This window comes from Mus pahari, chromosome 19, assembly GCF_900095145.1.
Source record: "Mus pahari chromosome 19, PAHARI_EIJ_v1.1, whole genome shotgun sequence".
In the NCBI taxonomy this organism is placed as follows: Eukaryota; Metazoa; Chordata; class Mammalia; order Rodentia; family Muridae; genus Mus; species Mus pahari.
Genome location: NC_034608.1, coordinates 553 through 18,873, shown reverse-complemented (window position 1 = coordinate 18,873; position 18,321 = coordinate 553). Strand labels below are relative to the sequence as shown.

Below are 18,321 nucleotides of genomic sequence, written 5' to 3'. Positions count from 1 at the left end.
CAGAAAAACTCAAAATAGGTTCAAATGATGTATATTCATCTTTTCCAGGAAAGCAGAAGGTAGGCCCTACCACAAAGAAAAGATTTAATTAATGGAGGTTAATTTTCAAAATACATTAAATACTATTAACTTCTCAAGAGAACCTAGGGTTTGTTCACCTTGCTAAAAATGAGTTGACTTGTTTATATCATCGAAAACATAAAAATGCTTTCATAATCTCAGTTATTAAGTTTGATCTTACTGGAAATTCTTAACCACAATTTTCCTCCCTCGAATGATGTCATCATGCCTTGTGCATCCCTCTAACAACATAAGGGAAAACACAGCTAATGCAGGCGGACTTCAACCTGTTCTACCAGCTGAAAACAACTTTGGTTCTTTAGGAAAGAAACAGCTTTCCAAGTACGTTCAACAGTTGGTTTTCATAGTTGTACTCCAATAGCTACATGATGAAAATACTCCAGAGGAACCAAACTGCAGCAATAAATGGATATGCATTAGAGAGGATATATGCACTAAGGTATCTGACGGAGCTAGAGCTAGGATGCTAGCTAGGTAGAACAAACTCGTCTTTCAATATCAATTTCCTTTCCCTTAAAAACTTACTGATTCTACCAAGAAAATACAAAACCATAAGGCTGTAAGTAAATGAGTCATGTTTAGGCTATTACAGGGAGGCCGTCCTCAAGGCCAGTCACTGCTCACTGCTGCTTGCACTCGGCTGGGTTTTGATCCTTCTTTGGGTCATAGTCTGGATCGTTTTCCTCATCTCCTTCTTCTTCCCCTTCCTCGTCAGCTTCTTCACCTTCTTCATCATAATCATCATCGTCGTCCTCAATAGCTTCTCCAGTGAAGTATAACACTGATCTTGGGATTATACGCTCACGTAAAAAGTGACCAATTTCAAAGTCTGCAGCCAGTATCGCCTCAGCATCATCATCCAGATCGCCATTCTCAGGAACTTCAGGAGGAGCAAAAAAATTAANGAAAGAATCATTGGAAACTGTTTTAGTCACAGTACGAACTGTCCCACGTCCCTTGTGTTTCTGCTTCTTCTTAATGGTTTTCAAAGTAACATTCTTTCCTTTTTTCCAATCTATCTGGCACCCTGTACAACCCATGATCTCTGGTCCATCAAAAGAAAAGGGATCAGAATCATCTGGTTCTGACCGCATCCTGTAAGTCTTTGTTAACACTTCATTTGTGAAATATTCATTGGGTTCAAAGTGAAATTCTAAGATAAAACTCATAGGCTGGTCGGCATCTGAAAACTTCACTTTAATATCTTTCAAGTGCTTCCTGAACCATATCACTGAGCAAATCAACATTCTTAAAAACCGTCAACCAAAATTCAGGAATTCCTTTAGGGTCTTCTTTTTCTTCATCTTTCTTCTCATCTTCAATCTTGGCCTTTTCTTTCAGCTCCTCCGAAACTTCATCCTCCTCATCTGGTTTCCACTCACATTCTTCTTCTGTAGGTTCATAGATTGCATTAATGATCTCAAATCGCTTATCAAATAAAGGCTGATAGAGAACAGCATACTTTCTCTCAAGATCATGAACTTCCTCATAGAATTTGGCTTCTATCTGTGCACATTTAACTTGAAGATTCTTGAGAGCATTCACTCGTCTTTTGACTACCTTAGGCAAGCTTTCAATGTATCCTGTTGGTGTGTCTACCAGACCATCAAGTCTTTCCTGAAGAGCTGCAAGAATCTGAGGATTTTGCATCATCTGAACAGTTAGCTGACGTGCTTTGATTTTTGTTTCTTCACCCGTTTCTTCTTCTTCTACTTCTTCAACATCTTCCAAATCTTGATCAAGTTCAGACTGTTCTTTGTTGTCAATGTCTGCCATCTTGTAAGAACTCCAAATATCGTTCCAGGAGGCTCGGACGCGGAGCCGGGCGGCCGGAGCTGCGCAGTCAGTGACTCAGGGCGGTGGCAGCGGCAGCGACGGCCGGGAGGAGCAGGAGGCGGCGCCACGAGCAGATGGCGCTAAAAAAGCTACTTATTTATTTTTTAAAGGAAAACAGTTCTTTTTTCCTCAAGTTATACATTTACCCCTCAACCACTTTTTCTCAGGTCATCCCCACATCTCATACCATCCAAACTTACACACATTCTTTCTTTCTGTTTTTTATTTTTATTTTATTTTTATTATTTATTTATTATATCTAAGTACACCGCAGCTGTCTTCAGACACACCAGAAGAGGGCATCAGATCTCATTACGGATGGTTGTGAGCCACCATGTAGTTGCTGGGATTTGAACTTATGACCTTCAGAAGAACAGTCAGTGCTCTTAACCGCTGAGCCATCTCTCCAGCCCCCTTTCTTTCTGTTACTAGAAAACAAAAAGGTATGTAAAGTAATAATACATTAAAATAAAAACAAAGGAACCAGAATAGAACAAAAGAAACAAACAAACAGGAACCAAAGTATAAGGACAAGGAACATAGATATACAGAGATGCAGAGACACATGTGTTTTCTTTTGTAGAAAACCATAAAAACAAAATACATTCTATACATAGTATGTATACAAAAATTATGTATGGTTAAAAAGTGCCATTGAGTTTATTCTTTTTGTTCCCATCTACTATTGAGTATGGGCCTGGCCTTAAGAACAGTTTGTATACCCAAGGAGCCTCTTTGGAGACAACTATTTTTTATACTTGCCATTGGGTTAGAGATGGAGGCTTCTGATAGATCACAAATAGCTTCTGAATTAAAGATGGAGACTTGCGTTCATTTCCACTCTAAACACTGGCATCCTATCTGTCATAGACTGGTATAGGTCCTCTACATGCTTCTACAGTCTCTGAGTTTAAACATCCATCAGTTTAGCTATGTTTAGAAGGCCTCGTTTCCTCAGTCTCCTCCATATTTTCTGGCTCTTACAATTTTTCCTCCTCCACTTCTGCATTTCCTGAGCTCTAAATAGGTTTTATGGACATATCTCATTTAGAATTGAGTGTGCTACTGCTTTAGGGAACATCTCTGATGATTACACAGTGAGACACTGATCTATGAACATAACAGAACATTCTAAGTCATTTTATTTTGATATTAATTTAGCAGAACAATATTATTTGATTTCCCCCTTGGTCCATGGCCTATCTAGCTTCAGGTTTTTGTCAGCCCACATAGTATTGGGTTCCATCTCATGAAGGAGTACACCTTAAATCCAATCAGATATTGACTGGTTAATCCCATAAGCTTTGTGCTACTATTGCACAATTGCGTGCATGTATCTTGCAGGCAGGAAACCACTTTTGATCAGAGAGGTTGTAGCTGGGTTGATCTTTACATTTCTCCTTTTGTAGGATGCAGAATACCCTCCAGTACCATAATCATTAGTCCACTGGAGAAAAGGTTTTAGGTAGAAACCACTCATCTTCTTCATGTTCAATAAGTTGTGTTAGTGTTGTATTATTCAGCAATAGGGCCTTACCTTAATTTTCTGTAGAGCAACCAATAGCCTTAGCTATAGCCTGGGTTGTTTGTGTGTTTCCTTCCATAGGCCCTATTTTGTCAATGACTCAACCCATTTCTAGACCTGTAAGTTTCATTTGGCAGCAAGAAAGGGACTAGTTGTGGCTTTCTCTTCCCTGTTTTTTGGTGATTCCTTTGAAATTTCTTTCTTATATCTATGTATATCTATATGTCTTTCTGTCTGTCTGTCTTTAAAGAATATTCTACACCAGAGATAACCAGATGGTGAAAGGCAAGCACAAGAACATAAGCAACAGAAACCAAGTCTACTTGACATCATCAGAACCCAGTTCTCCAACCACAACAATCCCTGGATACCCCAATATATCTGAAAAGCAAGATTCAGATCTAAAATCCCATCTCATGAAGATAATACAGGACTTTAAAAAAGACATAAATAAACCCCCTTTATAGAATTCAGGAGAGTACAGATAAAAATAAAGCCCTTAGAGAGGAAACACATAAATCACTTAAAGTAATACAGGAAAACAAAATCAAATAGGTGTAGGAATTGAATAAAACCATCCATGATCTATAAGTGTAAATAGAAACATTAAAGAAAACACAAAGAGGACAACTCTGGAGATGGAAAACCTAGGAAATGTAGCAGGAGTCACAGGTGCAAGCATTACCAACAGAATACAAGAGATAGAAGAGAGAATCTCAGGCTTAGAAGAAACCTTAGAAGACATTGACACAGCAGTCAAAGAAAATACAAAAAGCCAAAAGTGCCACACTCAAAACAGTCAAGGAGTACAGGACACAATGAAAAGACTAAACCTAAGAATAATAGTTATAAAAGAGAGTGAAGAGCCCCAAATATCTTCAACAAAATAATAGAAGAAAACTTTTCTAACCTAAAGAAAGAGATGTTCTTAAAAATACAAGAAGCCCACAGCAAACTGATTGGACCAGAAAAGAAATTCCTCCAATCACACGATAATCAAAATACCATAAGCACAGAACAAAGAAAGAATATTGAAAGCGGTAAGGGAAAAAGGCCAAGTAACATATAAAGGCACACCTATCAGAATTACACCAGACTTCAACAGAAACTCTAAAAGCCAGAAGATCTTGGGCAGATGTCTTACAGACCCTAAAAGAACAAAAATGCTATCCCAGGCTACCCTACCCAGCAAAACTCTCAATGACCATAGATAGAGAAACCAAGATATTCCATGACAAAATCAAATTTAATTAGTATCTTTCTACTAGTCTAGCCTACAGGAGATAATAGAAGGAAAACTACAATATAAGGAAGGAAACCACACCCAAGTAAAAGCAAGAAATTAATTTTCTCACAAGAAACCCAAAAGAAGAGAAACACACAAACATAATTCTACCTCTCACAACAAAAAATAACAGGAAACAACAATCATTGGTCCTCAATATCTCTCAACACCAGTGGACCCAATCCCCCCCCAAAAGGTAGACTAACAGATTGAATATGCAAACAGGACCAAACATTTTGCTACATACAGGAAACATGCCTCAGTAACAAAGAATGACACTACCGTAAAATAAAAGACTGAAAAAAAAATCCAAGCAAATGGTCCCAAGAAACAAGCTGGAATAGCCATTCTAATATAGAGTAAAATAAACTTTCAACCAAAAGTTAGCAACAAATATGGGGAAGGACACTCATAAAAGGGAAAAATCCATGAAGATGAACTCTCAATTCTGAACATCTATGCCCCAAATGCAAGGGCACCCACATTTGTAAAAGAAACATTACTGAAGCTCAAAACATACAATGCACCTCAAACAATAATAGGAGATTTCAATACCTCATTCTCACCAATGGATAGATCATGGATACAGAAACAGAGACACAGTGAAACTAACAGTAGTTATGAACCAAATGGATTTAATAGTTATCTACAGAACATTTCACAAAGAATATACCTTCTTCTCAGCACCTTGGTATCTTCTCAAAAAATTGACCATATAATTGGACACAAAACAAACCTCAACAGATACAAGAAAATTGAATGAATCCCATGAATATTGGACCACCACAAACTAAGTATGGTCTTCAATAACAGACAAAGCAAAACAAACAAACAAACAAACTAAAACCAGAAAGCCCATTCACATGGAAGCTTAACAACTCTACTCAATGTTAACTTGGTCAGGGAAGAAATAAAGAAATTAAAGAATTTTTAGAATTTATTTAAAATGAAGGCACGAAGTACCCAAACTTATGTGACACAATGAAAATAGTGCTAAGAAGAAAATTCATAGCTCTGAGTGCTTCCATAAAGAATTTGGAGAGATCATACAGTAGCATCTTTGTAGCATATCTGAAAGCTCTAGAACAGAAAGAAGCAAATACTCTCAAGAGGAGTAGATGGTAGGAAATAATCAAACCCAGGGCTGAAATCAACAAAATAGAAACAAAGAGAACTATACAAAGAATCAACAAATCTAGATGATGGTTCTTTGAGAAAATCAACAAGATAGATCCTTTATGAAACTAACTAGAGGGCACAGACACAGTATCCAAATTAACAAAATCAGGAATGAAAAGTGAGACATAACAATAGAATCCTAGGAAATTTAGAAAATCATCACATCCAACTATAAATATCTATATTCAAGAAAATTGGAAAATCTAGATAAAATGGATGATTTTCTAGATAGATTTCATGTAGCAGCGTTAAATCAGGATCAGATAAAACATCTAAACTGTCCCATAACCCCTAAGGAAATAGAAGCAGTCATTAGAAGTCTCCCAACCAAAAAACCAAAACACCCCCCCCCAAAAACCCCCAAAACCAAAACAAACAATAACCACCACCACCACCACCATCACCACCAACAAAAAACAAACAAACAAACAAAAACCCAGGGCCAAATGCTTTTAGTGCAGAATTCTATCAGACCTTTAAAGAAGACTTACTACCAGTACTTCTCAAACTACTTCACAAAATAGAAACAGAAGAAACACTACCTAATTTATTCTATGATGTCACAGTAATGCTGATACCTAAACTACACAAAGACCCAACAAAAAAAGACAACTTGAGATCAATTTCTCTTATGAATACCAATGCAAAAACGCTCAATAAAATTCTCACAAACCAAATCCAAGAACACATCAAAACGATCATTCAACATGATCAAGTAGACTTCATCCAAGGAATGCAGGGATGACTCAATATACAGAAATCCATCAACATAATCTGCTATATAAACAAACTCAAAGGAAAAAAAAAACACATGATCATCTCATTAGATACTGAAAAAGTCTTTAAGAAAATACAACACCCCTTCATGTTAAAAGTATTGGAGAGATCGGGAATTCAAGGCCCATATCTAAACATAATAAAAGCAATGTACAGCAAAACAATATACAACATGGAGAGAAACTTGAAGCAATCCTCTGCCTCGAGAGTGCTGGGATAAAAGGCATGCGCCACCACGCCCTGCAAGTTGATCTGTTCTTATCTCTTTGTACAAAGCTGAAGTCCAAGTGGATCAAGGACCTCCACATAAAACCAGATACACGGAAACTAATAGAAGAGAAAGTGGGGAAGAGCCTTGAGCACATGGGTACAGAGGAAAAATTCCTAAACACAACACCAATGGCTTATGCTCTAAGATCAAGAATTGACAAATAGGACCTCATAAAATTGCAAAGGTTTTGTAAGGCAAAGAACACTATCAATAGGACAAAATGGCAACCAACAGATTGGGAAAAGATCTTTACCAATCCTACATCTGTTAGAGGGCTAATAACCATATATATATATATATATATATCACAAGAAGTTACCAATCCTACATCTGTTAGAGGGCTAATAACCATATATATATATATATATGTCACAAGAAGTTAGATTCCAGAGAACCAAATAACCCTGCTAAGAATGGGATACAGAGCTAAACAAAGAATTCTCAATTGAGGAATACAGAATGTCTGCGAAGCACCTAAAGAAATCTTCAACATCCTTAGTCATCAGGGAAATGCAAATCAAAACAACTCTGAGATTCCACCTCACACTGGTCAGAATGACTAAATTAAAAAACTCAGGTGACAGCAGATGCTTTCAAGGATATGGAGAAAGAAGAACACTCCTCCATTGTTCATGGGATTGCAACCTGGTACAACCACTATGCAAATCAGTCTGGTGGTTCCTCAGAAAATTGGGCATAGTAAACCCGAGGACCCAGCTATACCACTCTTGGGCATATACTGAAAAGATGCTCCATCATGTAATAAGAACACACTCTCCAAATAAAAAATAAAAATATAAAAAAAATAAAAGAACACACTCTCCACTATGTTCATAGCAGCCTTATTTACAACAGCCAGAAGCTGGAAAGAACTCAGATGTTTCTCATCAGAAGAATGGATACAGAAAACGTGGTACGATTTCACAATGGAGTACTACTCAGCTATTAAAAACAATAAATTCATGAAATTCTTAGGCAAATGGATGGAACTAGAAAATATCCTGAGTGAGGTAATCCAATCACAAAAGCACACACATGGTGTGCATTCACTGGTAAGTGGATATTAGCCTAGGCTCGGAACACTCAACATACGATTAATAGACCACATGAAGCTCAAGAGGAAGGAAGACCAAAGTGTGGATACTTCTGTCCTTCTTAGAAGGGGGAACAAAATACCCATGGGAGGTGATACAGTGATAAAGTGTGGAACAAAGACTGAAGGAAAGGCCATCCAGAAACTGCCCTACCTGGGGATCCATCTCGTATACAGTTACCAAACCCAGACTACTATGGATGCCAAGAAGTGCTTGCTGACAGGAGTCTGATATAGCTGTCTCCTGAGAGTCTCTTCCAGTGCCTGACAAATACAGAGGTGGATGCTTGTAGCCAACCATTGGACTGAGCACAGGGTTCCCAATGGAGGAGCTAGAGAACAGACTCAAGAAACTCAAGGGGTTTTCAGCCCCATAGGAGGAACAACAATATGAACTGACCAGTATCCCCAGAGCTCCCAGGGACTAAACCACCAATCAGAGTACACATGGAGGGACCCATGGTTCCAGCTGCATATGTAGCAGGGGATGATTTTGTTGGACATCAATGGGAGGAGAGGCCCTTGGTCTTGTGAAGGCTCAATGCCCCAGTGTAGGGGAATGGCAGGGCCAGGAGGCAGGAGTGAGTGGGTTGGTGAGCAGGGGGAGAGGGGTTAGGATGGGGAGTTTTTGGAGGGGAAACCAGGAAAGGGGATAACATTTAAAATGTAAATAAAGAAAATATCTAATAAAAAATTATGAAAAAAAAAGTGACCTGGAGAGATGGCTCATCATTTAAGAGAACTGACTGCTTTCCCAGAGGCCCTTTGTTCAAATCCCAGCAACCACATGGTGGCTCATGACCATCCATAATGAGATTTGATGCCCTTTTTTGGTGTGTCTGGAGACAGCTAAGATGTACTTAAATATAATAAATAAATAAATCTTTAAAAAGCAGTTTCTTTTTCATATTATATATGAAGTCTCTTACGCCTAAGTAAACTATTTTACTGAAAGCACTTGTGAACCTTGCAGAGTATATGCTTGCACATGTCCCAGTCTCAGTGAAAAATATCATTTGAAAATGTGCTGCCTAAACCAGACACGTTACTTATTTTTTTAAAAGATATATTTATTTATTTCATGTATATGAGTACACAGTAGTGTAAAGATGGTTGTGAGCCATCACGTTGTTGCTGGGAATTGAACTCAAGATCTCTGCTCGCTCTGGGCCCTGCTCACTCTGGCCCTGCTCACTCTGCCCCAAGATTTATTTATTGTTATATGTAAGTACACTGTAGCTGTCTTCAGACATACCAGAAGATGGGGTCAGATATCGTTATGGATGGTTGTGAGCCACCATGTCTTTGCTGGGATTTGAACTCAGGACCTTTGGAAGAGCAGTCAGTGCTCTTAACCGCTGAGCCACCTCACCAGCACCCCCAGACATGTTATTTTTTAAATAGTGTATATAATTGTAAATTCATTTTAGTTTTATTTCTAACTTCATAGGGTATTAAATCACAGTTACACAGCACTCTCTTCTTTTGCATATTAAATAAACCAGCCACAGAGGGCTCATGTAATTGCAAGTGTGGTGTTTGTAGGCATGGGACTGCTGTGGTATAACCTGAAGAGGCATTCAGGCTGATGCACAGTGGTACCTGACCCGTTGAGATTGGAAAGGAGAGGAGGAGATGAGGAACAAGGACAGTATCTGTTGTAAATGAGAACAGTTTCCATCTTAGTATGCAAGGTGCAAATGTCTGGAAAACTATACAGCTATGTAATCTTCCTCGAAGTAAGCATGGATCCCTGGGACTCTTCCATAGAATATTTTGTTGAGGGATCAATTTCTGAATTTCCCATGCTGCCTATGGTAAGGCTAAACCTATTACAATATCCTTAATGTCAAATGACATTTTACACTTGAACATTTTCTTCTTCCACTGCTGAATTAATGGCTTAGCACCATAGACATATGCCACACTAACAATAATCCACTGTCAGTCAGTCTTAAATTTACTTTAGGTGAACTTTTGCCCATCGTCTCCAGTTCATTCCTGAATGTCTATTTCCATGCTCCCTCGTTGAGGTCAGAGTTGAGTACAAGGGGCACTTCTCATTTTCAGATACTTATTGTGTGGTTACCTACAGCAATGGCCATGTCTGCCTGGGATAAAATACACCTGTCTACCTTTAAACACTAACATGCATGATTATTTCTCATTAACAGGACCTAGGAAACTCAAGCAGACTTGTCTGACACTATTTCTTAATCTTGTATCTTTGAGAATGCCTAGAAACATTTTCAGAGGCCCCAGAACAACCAATGTGTGCATAGAAACACATTCATGACAACAACAAATAACCTTTGTGTGCATATGCAGCAAACAGGTAAACATGGTAAATTATCACAGACTACAAATATGAAAAGTTAGATAAAATAATCTGAGACAGATGAAGGGATTTCTTAAGCAGGCTGTAGGTCTCAATTTCTAATCCTGACATTCCTGCTCCCAAACTGTCAGCGGCACACACAGACATTATTTGTCACTGCAGCCTCACACAAGGAAATAGTTGGTCACTAACGACAGTGGCATTATCCCGTCTCACAGGAGCACAGCTAGATTTCTAGAACCCTCTTAAATATTCTATAAACTTTTGAATTTATAACATTTCTCCTGCAGAGCTAACAATGAAAACATCCACACTCCAAGGAGATACAGGCATGGCAGAAAATATGGGGGAGGGGATTCCCAGTTTCTACTGTGGAAAGAAAGTGAATAAACCCCAAATTCCTTGTCCTTTGAAAGTACCAGATGAGTAGCTAAGAAGACAGTACTGCAGAAATATCAAGGAGTGGAAGAGAGAATACATCTTACTAGGGTAAAGATTCAGAATAATGATGTTTGAATATGTACTTCCCCTAGAGCATGTGAATGCCAAATCTTAAAAAAGGAATAAATGGATAAAGGACTTACTCAATCATAACTTCTTTGTTGAATTTAAGCATACTCCAGTCAATTGTTTTGTTGAGGGGGTACACAGTATAAGCAGGGAACAATCCAACAATCACTACATTTCCTTTCCTCTTTAAACGGTAATTCATCTTGACTAAGCACTCACTGCTTCTGTAGGAGCACAGAAGAATTGGCATCTGTAGAAAGCAAGAGATAAAAATCCAAGAGATCAGCATATTAACAAGTATCTGCTCCTCTGAGTATGAGAAGGTGAACTCGGCTGTTTCCAGCATGGTTTATGTGTACATGGTTGTTTAGAATTTTATTGGTGACTGACGTTATCACTTGAATCATCCCAAGTTCTTTCTGACAAGACTTTTCACTCCCATGTGTAATTGTCCAATACTTCTACCCACAGGCTTTGAATCTGATGGCCTTCATTTAGAATAATGTCATTTTTTTGTCATTATGGACAAAAAATATTTTTAAAAGTTCTTCTCTAGCTACAGGCAATATGACTTCATCCAAGACTACAGAGATCCAGTCCCAAGGCATGAAAGCCTTAGTGAATTCAGCCACAAATGTGACCCAAGAAACTACTTGTGGGAAAGCCATTTATAATGATATAAACATGTACACCAGATGATATAATGGCTGACAGAACAGAAAAGGGTCTAAAAAGGCCAACCCACAATAGTAGACAGCATGCTTTGTAGAACTGGAGAGTATTAATCCGAGTTTTGCTTTCCGGGGTCTCCATGAGTCACAGATTTCTGAATGTAAATATTATGTCCAGGTGCCATTCTACACAGATTGTGTCTCTTTCTAATGAAACTAATGGTTCTGTTGAATTGATTTCCAAATGATCAACTTCATGTCAATGTTGAAATCAAGTTTCCTGTATGAATCTCAACTTTGAATTTCTATAATATTCTTTTATCCACCATGAGTTTCTGAATAGACATACTGTCACAATACTCATTAATTCTGGACATTGGGTATATCCACTGATTATTCATACCTGAGAACATAGTATCTATAAGAAATATAATAACATGGAGGCTTTTCTTCCCTCAAGATACTGTAATGTTGTCAGGAGAGGAGGGGAGAGTTAAATCTGTGTGGGGCACTATAGCCATGATGCAAGTTAACATAACTGCTCATGATGGGAACTATGCACAGCATAGTGTGAATAACTATGCAATAAAGGTTTCTCTTTGATATGGATGAATCAATGTCAGCGGGGTAGGATGCAGGTGAGTTTCATTATCTTTCTAGTCCTACTCCTCCTCAATGTCTGGATGCAGGAGCCATTCCTTCCACCTTACCTCCACTTTGTGGGGACTCCATGATTAGAACAGGACTATACTACTCCAAATACTTGTTGTTCATCTTTTGCTGATCTTTTCCATTTTGATTGATGTAAAATGAATGATCAAAGTTCTTTTTATTTGAATTTCCCTAATAGCTAAGGATGATCTTTTATTTGGGGGCAGGGGTTGCTTAGCACTGTTTTTCTTCTTTTTATAACTTTCTGTACAGGCCTCAGCCCACAGGTTATGTGTGTTTTCAGGTCCTTTGTGCATATCTTATAGCTTTCAATTTAGTACTTTTATGAGATTCCTTAATGTGCAAATGAATGGGTCTCTGACTCTTCTGTCTCCTTTTGGGACTCTTCCAAATTTCTGTTGGTTTGCCTTGTCTAACTCCAATGTGATGATTTTTGTTTTATTTTACATTATTTTGTTATGTTTTGCAGAAAGAAAGGATAGGTTCAAAATATGCATTAAAATATTAAAAGAAGAAGCAGAAGAAGCAGCAGCAGAAACGAAGAAGAAGGGGTAACAAAATACTCATGGGAGAAACGATGGAGACAAAGTGTGGAGCAGAGACTGAAGGAAAGGCCATCCAGAGACTGCCCCACCTGAAGATCCATCCCATATACAGTCACCAAACTCAGACACAGTTGTGGATGCCAAGAAGTGCTTGCTGACAGGAGACTGATATTGCTGTCTTCTGAGAGGCTCTGCCAGAGCCTGACATATACAGAGTTGGATGCTCGAAGCTAACCATTGAATTGATCATGCGGTCCCCCATAGAGGAGTTAGAGACAGTACTAAAGGAGCTGAAGAGGTTTGCAACCCCATCCAAAGAGTAACAATATCACCAACCAGAGCTCTCAGTGTCTAAACCACCAAACAAGGGGTACACATGGAGGGACCCATGGTTTCAACTGTTTATGTAGCAGATGATGGTGTTGTTGGGCATCAATGGGAGAAGAAGCCCTTGGTCCTATGAAGGCTCAATACCCCAGTGTGGGGGAATGTGAGGGCGGGGAGGCAGGAGTAGGTGGGTTAGTGGGGGCACACCCTCATAGAAGCAGGAGTAGGGGGGATGGGATGGGGTTTCTGGGGCGATCAGGAAATGGGATAACATTTGAAATGTAAATAAATAAAATATTCTTCCCCAAAGGAATGTAATCTGGAAGAGGGAATGAGGAAGAGCAAGGCCTGCCAGAGCCATGTTTGTCAGGCTGGGGCCTGGTAGAACCCCTTAAAAAACTAAGACAAAATTCTGTTTACTCAAATCACAAACTGTAGTTGTGTCCCCTAAGGACAGTAATTGAAATGATATTCAAGATACAGAGCTCAAAAACCAGAGTTGTGTCCAAGGAGGTCAAAGCACACCAAGCATGTGAACTCAAAGCATATAGGAGGGAAATGAATGACGGACATGAGAACACTAGCAGTGCCTGAAGGAAATGAGGACAATGTAGAATATGTAAACTGAATTCAATCAAGAGAAACAGGTAAAAAACCCAAACTGAAATGGAACAAGTAGTGAAAAAATGTAATGAGCCAAAAACGATTAGATAGGAAGCTGAAAACCAGGGCTTGAAGACAGGGTAGAGAAGCTGAATGGCTCAGTCAATGGAAATGACTTATGAAAAGGAAAGCCTCATGGCTGGAATGAGAAATGATCATCCTGAGTCAGGGAGCACAGACTCAGATAGACAAGCATGTTATGTGCTCACTTGTCAGTGAATATTAGCTGTGACGAACAGGATGACTATGCTATAATCCACAGAGCCCGAGAAGCTAAGTACCAAAGAAGGCTCAAGGTAGACATTTGAATCTCATTGTGAGGATAGGCATCACAAGTTGTGGGGTGGGTGGGAATGGACACAGTAGGAATCAGATTGTGGGGAGAGAGATTACTGGGAACGACAACTGGAATCCTGGAATTGGGAAGGTGATATCTCAGCGATGAGCAAGAAACCTAGTGCAATGGAAACTCCCAGGAATCTACAGGATGACCCTACTTAAGACTCTTTTTTTTTTTTCTTAAGACACTGGGGGATACAGAGCCGGAACATGCCCTCCCATATAACTAGGCAAGACTTGCAGTGGGACAGACTGGGAAATCAACCTAGCCACAGAACTTTAGACCTACAGTTTTTCCTGCCTAGAAGATGAGCTGGGGTAAATGGGATGTAGAAAATGAGAGCGTGGACAGCCAATGACTAGTCCAGCATGAGACCCTACGCCATTAGAGGGGTCCCATCCCTGAAACTGCCAGGAAGTCCAGACAAGTACAGACTAGATGTAGGAGGAGGTGCTGATATTAAGGGCTGGTTCCCTAACTGGTTCTTAATTTGGTCAATAAAGGAGCCTGGGGGCCTATTCCTAGGCAGAATGGACAGGTGGGATTCCTGGGTCCTGGGAAGAAAAGGAGACACAAGAAAAGAGAAGAGACTTTTTTTTTTTTTTAAAACCAGGCTTTGGAAGGGGTAGCACTAAACAATCATGTAAGATCTCAGGGAAGCTAGATCCAGTGGCCTCTGCCACCAGCTGAATGATAGCCAAGATTTTCTGTGGAGGCTAGCTGATACAGGTTAGCTGATAAGTTTAGGGCAGAAGATTGTGTTCTCAGCAATTATGCTAGCTGGTTCCCAAATACAGGGAAAAAAAAATAACCAAACCAAACCAAACCAAAACCAAAACCAAAACCAAACCAAAACAAAAAAACCCCAAAACTGAAAACCACCAAAACAGGGTAGGTGAATGAAACTGAAATCCCCAGTTGGATTNTACCCAGCCAGATCCATGGCTGTAGTACCTGATTAATTCTTAGTTATTTCAGATTTCACTACTGCTATGAACTGTCAGTGCTTTGCTATTGATTACACTTGGTGGTGAGCAAAGAGAAAAGTGCAAAATCAGCAGAGAAAGAAGGGGAGAGGTACAGGGTTTCCCTGCAATCAACTACAGTGTATACCGGGGGTGGACAGCTGTTGCCCAAAGGAGTCATGAGAAAAAACAGGGGAGTCATTACCAACTTCCCTGTCACCCACGTTTTCACCCCCAGGCTTCTGCGAACGGTGTTGCCAAGGAGAACCATGATGGCAGAGGGAAAGGGGGGTCTATTAAACGGTATTAATAGTTATTCCGGCTCTGTGATTAGCCCTGATTAATGCCCGGGATCCAAGCACCCTTAGCCCCGCGGTGGGTTCTACATTCCCCGGGGAGCCCTCCGTATAAATTTGACCCCGTTCAAGTTCGGGATGGTAGGGAGTTCGATTATCTTCGTGTGAGCATGGCTGAGGCTAAGGTGGCGGGTTCTCCCACGTCCCAGGCCGGGCCCGGGGATCACCTGCCTTCGACCCCCAGGTCCCACCCACAACCCCTGGCCTTCAGTGGCAGCGACTCACTCGCACCACGGATCACTCGGGTTCTCACTCATTTCAACGTGGAAACAATTCCCGTCCGGGTAGAGGAGGCGGGAAGAGAGTTGAGTGGGAAGGGTCAGTTGGGGGGGGAGGGGAGAAGAAACCAATCGTGTTAATAATAATAATTACTTCTTAAAAGGAAGCCCACCTTCCCACCCCCCAAAAGAAAGGAATGAAGTTCCCGGGTCCTGGATTCGCTTTTCCCGTTCAACAGCCCATGTTTCCCCAAGTCGGGGCGGCTGGGTGGTCTCCCAAGGGGACAGAGAGGCCGGGATCTAGGCGGCAGGGCGGGGTCCCCGCGGAGAGGAGAGCGGGACTCGCAGGCCGATCGTCGGTGGGCCGCCTAGCCACAGCCTGCGGGCGGAGCGGAGGCGGCAGCAGGGGCGCTGCTCGTGGCGCGGGCGGGAGCCATGTCAAGAGAACACGACGGGCCGACGGAGCCCCTCCATGCCCCGCTGCGCTGCGCTCTGTGGCCGGGCCGCGCGCGCTGCTGCCGCCACTCAGCCCCCACCTGGGCTCCATAGTCCTGCTCGGCGCCCCAGGCGGCGACGGAGGGAAGGACGCGGCGCAGGGTAGGTAGGGAGTTGGGGGGGAAAGAGACGGCGAGGAAGAGGAAAGCGCGCGGGAGGGAAGAGGGAGGGAGTGAGGGGAGCCCTGCGCTCCGGCCTGTCCGCGGAGTGAGCCCGGCAAAGTGGTCTCGGTTCGAGCGTCGGCTCCTGTTTCGCCCAACAATCCGGTTCCGGGAGAGCAAGCCCGGACGGATGGCGGGAGAGAGCCGCAACAGAGGAGAAGGAGGTCGAGCATCCGCGGGGCCACAGCCTCGGTTCCCCCACCTCCCGCACCGGAGTGGCTCCAGGAGCAGCGGCTGCTGCGGGAAATTCTAGATGCACATTATATACTCATATAAGATATTTTAAATTCTTGACGTAGCAACTCACTCTGGAGAGCTTTACTGGGTAGCTGGATAGTCATTCCATTCACTATGCAAATGAAGTGATTCTAGAAAGCCCTCTTCTTTATCCTTTCTTCACAGATTTCCACTATTAACAGTCAAATCCATGGAATTACACTAATAGCAACATTGACTTTAGGGAAGATGTTTTAGGAACTCGGGATTTTAAAAGGAAATAGACATCTCAGGAAGTTAGTGGTCAGTGTTAATGTTTCCAACCAGGAGCCTCCCACCACCCCTGGCAGCTGCAGGTTTCCATTCTCCTGACCCTCTGGGCCTCTCTCCTGTCTCTCCCCATAGCTGGCCTTACCTCCTCACTCTCTCCCACCTAACTCCCTCCTTCCTTCTGCTTCCTATGACAATTTTATTTCTCCTTCTAATTGGGATCCAAGCACCTTGCTTGGGCCTTCCCTCTTGTTTAACTTCTTTGGGTCTGTGAGATGTATAATGGGTATTCTGTGCTTTACGGCTAATAGCCACTTATCAGTGAGTGCATACCATGCATGTTCTTTTGGGTCTGGGTTACATCACTCAGGATGGTATTTTCTTTCTTTTTTTTTTTTTAAACATTTTTTTAAAGATTTATTTATTTATTATATTTAAGTACACTGTAGCTGTCTTCAGACACTCCAGAAGAGGGCATCAGATCTTGTTATAGATGGTTGTGAGCCACCATGTGGTTGCTGGGATTTGAACTCCGAACCTTCAGAAGAGCAGTCGGGTGCTCTTACCCACTGAGTCATCTCACCAGCCCAGGATGGTATTTTCTAGTTCCATCCATTTGCCAACAAAATTCAAGATGTCCTTGCTTTTAATAGCTAAATTGTGTTCCATTATGTAAATGAACCACATTTTCTATATCTATTCTTTCATCGAGGGACATTTAGATTGTTTCCAGTTTCTGGCTATTAGAAATAAAGCTGCCATGAACATAGTGGGACATGTGTCCTTGTGGGATGGTGGAGCATGTTTTGCATATATATCCAAAAGCAGTACAGATGCATCTTCTTAGAACTATTTCCAATTTTCTATGGAAATACCAGACTGATTTTAGAGTGTTTGTACCAGTTTGAAATACCAGCAGTAATGGAGGAGTGTTCCTCTTTCTCCTTACCAGCATGTGCTGCACCTTGAGCTTTTGATTTTAGCCATTGTGATTGGTCTAAGGTGAAATTTTATAGATGAATCAAATATATATATATTTAAAATACAGTGTTGGCTGGATCATATTAGTGCATATGTGCAATTCCAGCACTTGGGAGGCAGATCTCTGATTTCAATGCCAGCCTGGGCCTCAGAGCCAATTCCAGGACAGCCAAGTCTACACAACAAAAGCAAATATCAGTAATGTATGCAGAGTCTTACAATTGTCTCAGATGCAGAAAATAAGCAATGTACATGGGACAGACCTTTAACGTTTAAACAAGTCAGTTACACCATCTCACCTATGGCTTGGAGACACTGAGGAAGAGGAGGTGGGAAGAAAGTAAGAGGTGAAGAGAGGGAAGCGTCATGGAATGCCATTTTCTAGACTCCGTACAACTATTTTAATCAGTGACCGAGAGGAACAATAGTTATTTGGTCTGACCTCACTCATGACTGATTCTAACCATACTTAACCTAGAAAGGGAAGAGAGACTCACAGAGGCCCCATGCTTTACCTCACAACTGTGTCTGTGGATAGATTTTAGG

At 41.1% G+C, this 18,321-nt stretch overlaps 2 protein-coding genes across 2 annotated transcripts in view; both read right to left on the bottom strand.

Annotated features, from left to right (window-relative positions):
- Positions 1–1,960, bottom strand: LOC110336473 (nucleosome assembly protein 1-like 1). Its single transcript, XM_021219052.2, is given in 3 exon segments — positions 1–66; positions 672–1,299; positions 1,301–1,960. Coding segments are annotated over 2 exon segments (1,155 nt in total). The 5' UTR covers positions 1,858–1,960; the 3' UTR covers positions 1–66; positions 672–701.
- The window catches only part of LOC110336847 (vomeronasal type-2 receptor 116-like), a 28,331-nt gene extending 17,147 nt beyond the window's left edge, over positions 1–11,184 (bottom strand). Inside the window, 1 exon segment of the mRNA XM_021219590.1 lies at positions 10,970–11,184. Coding sequence (XP_021075249.1) covers positions 10,970–11,184 — 215 coding nt within the window.
- Positions 11,185–18,321: the final 7,137 nt, after the last annotated feature.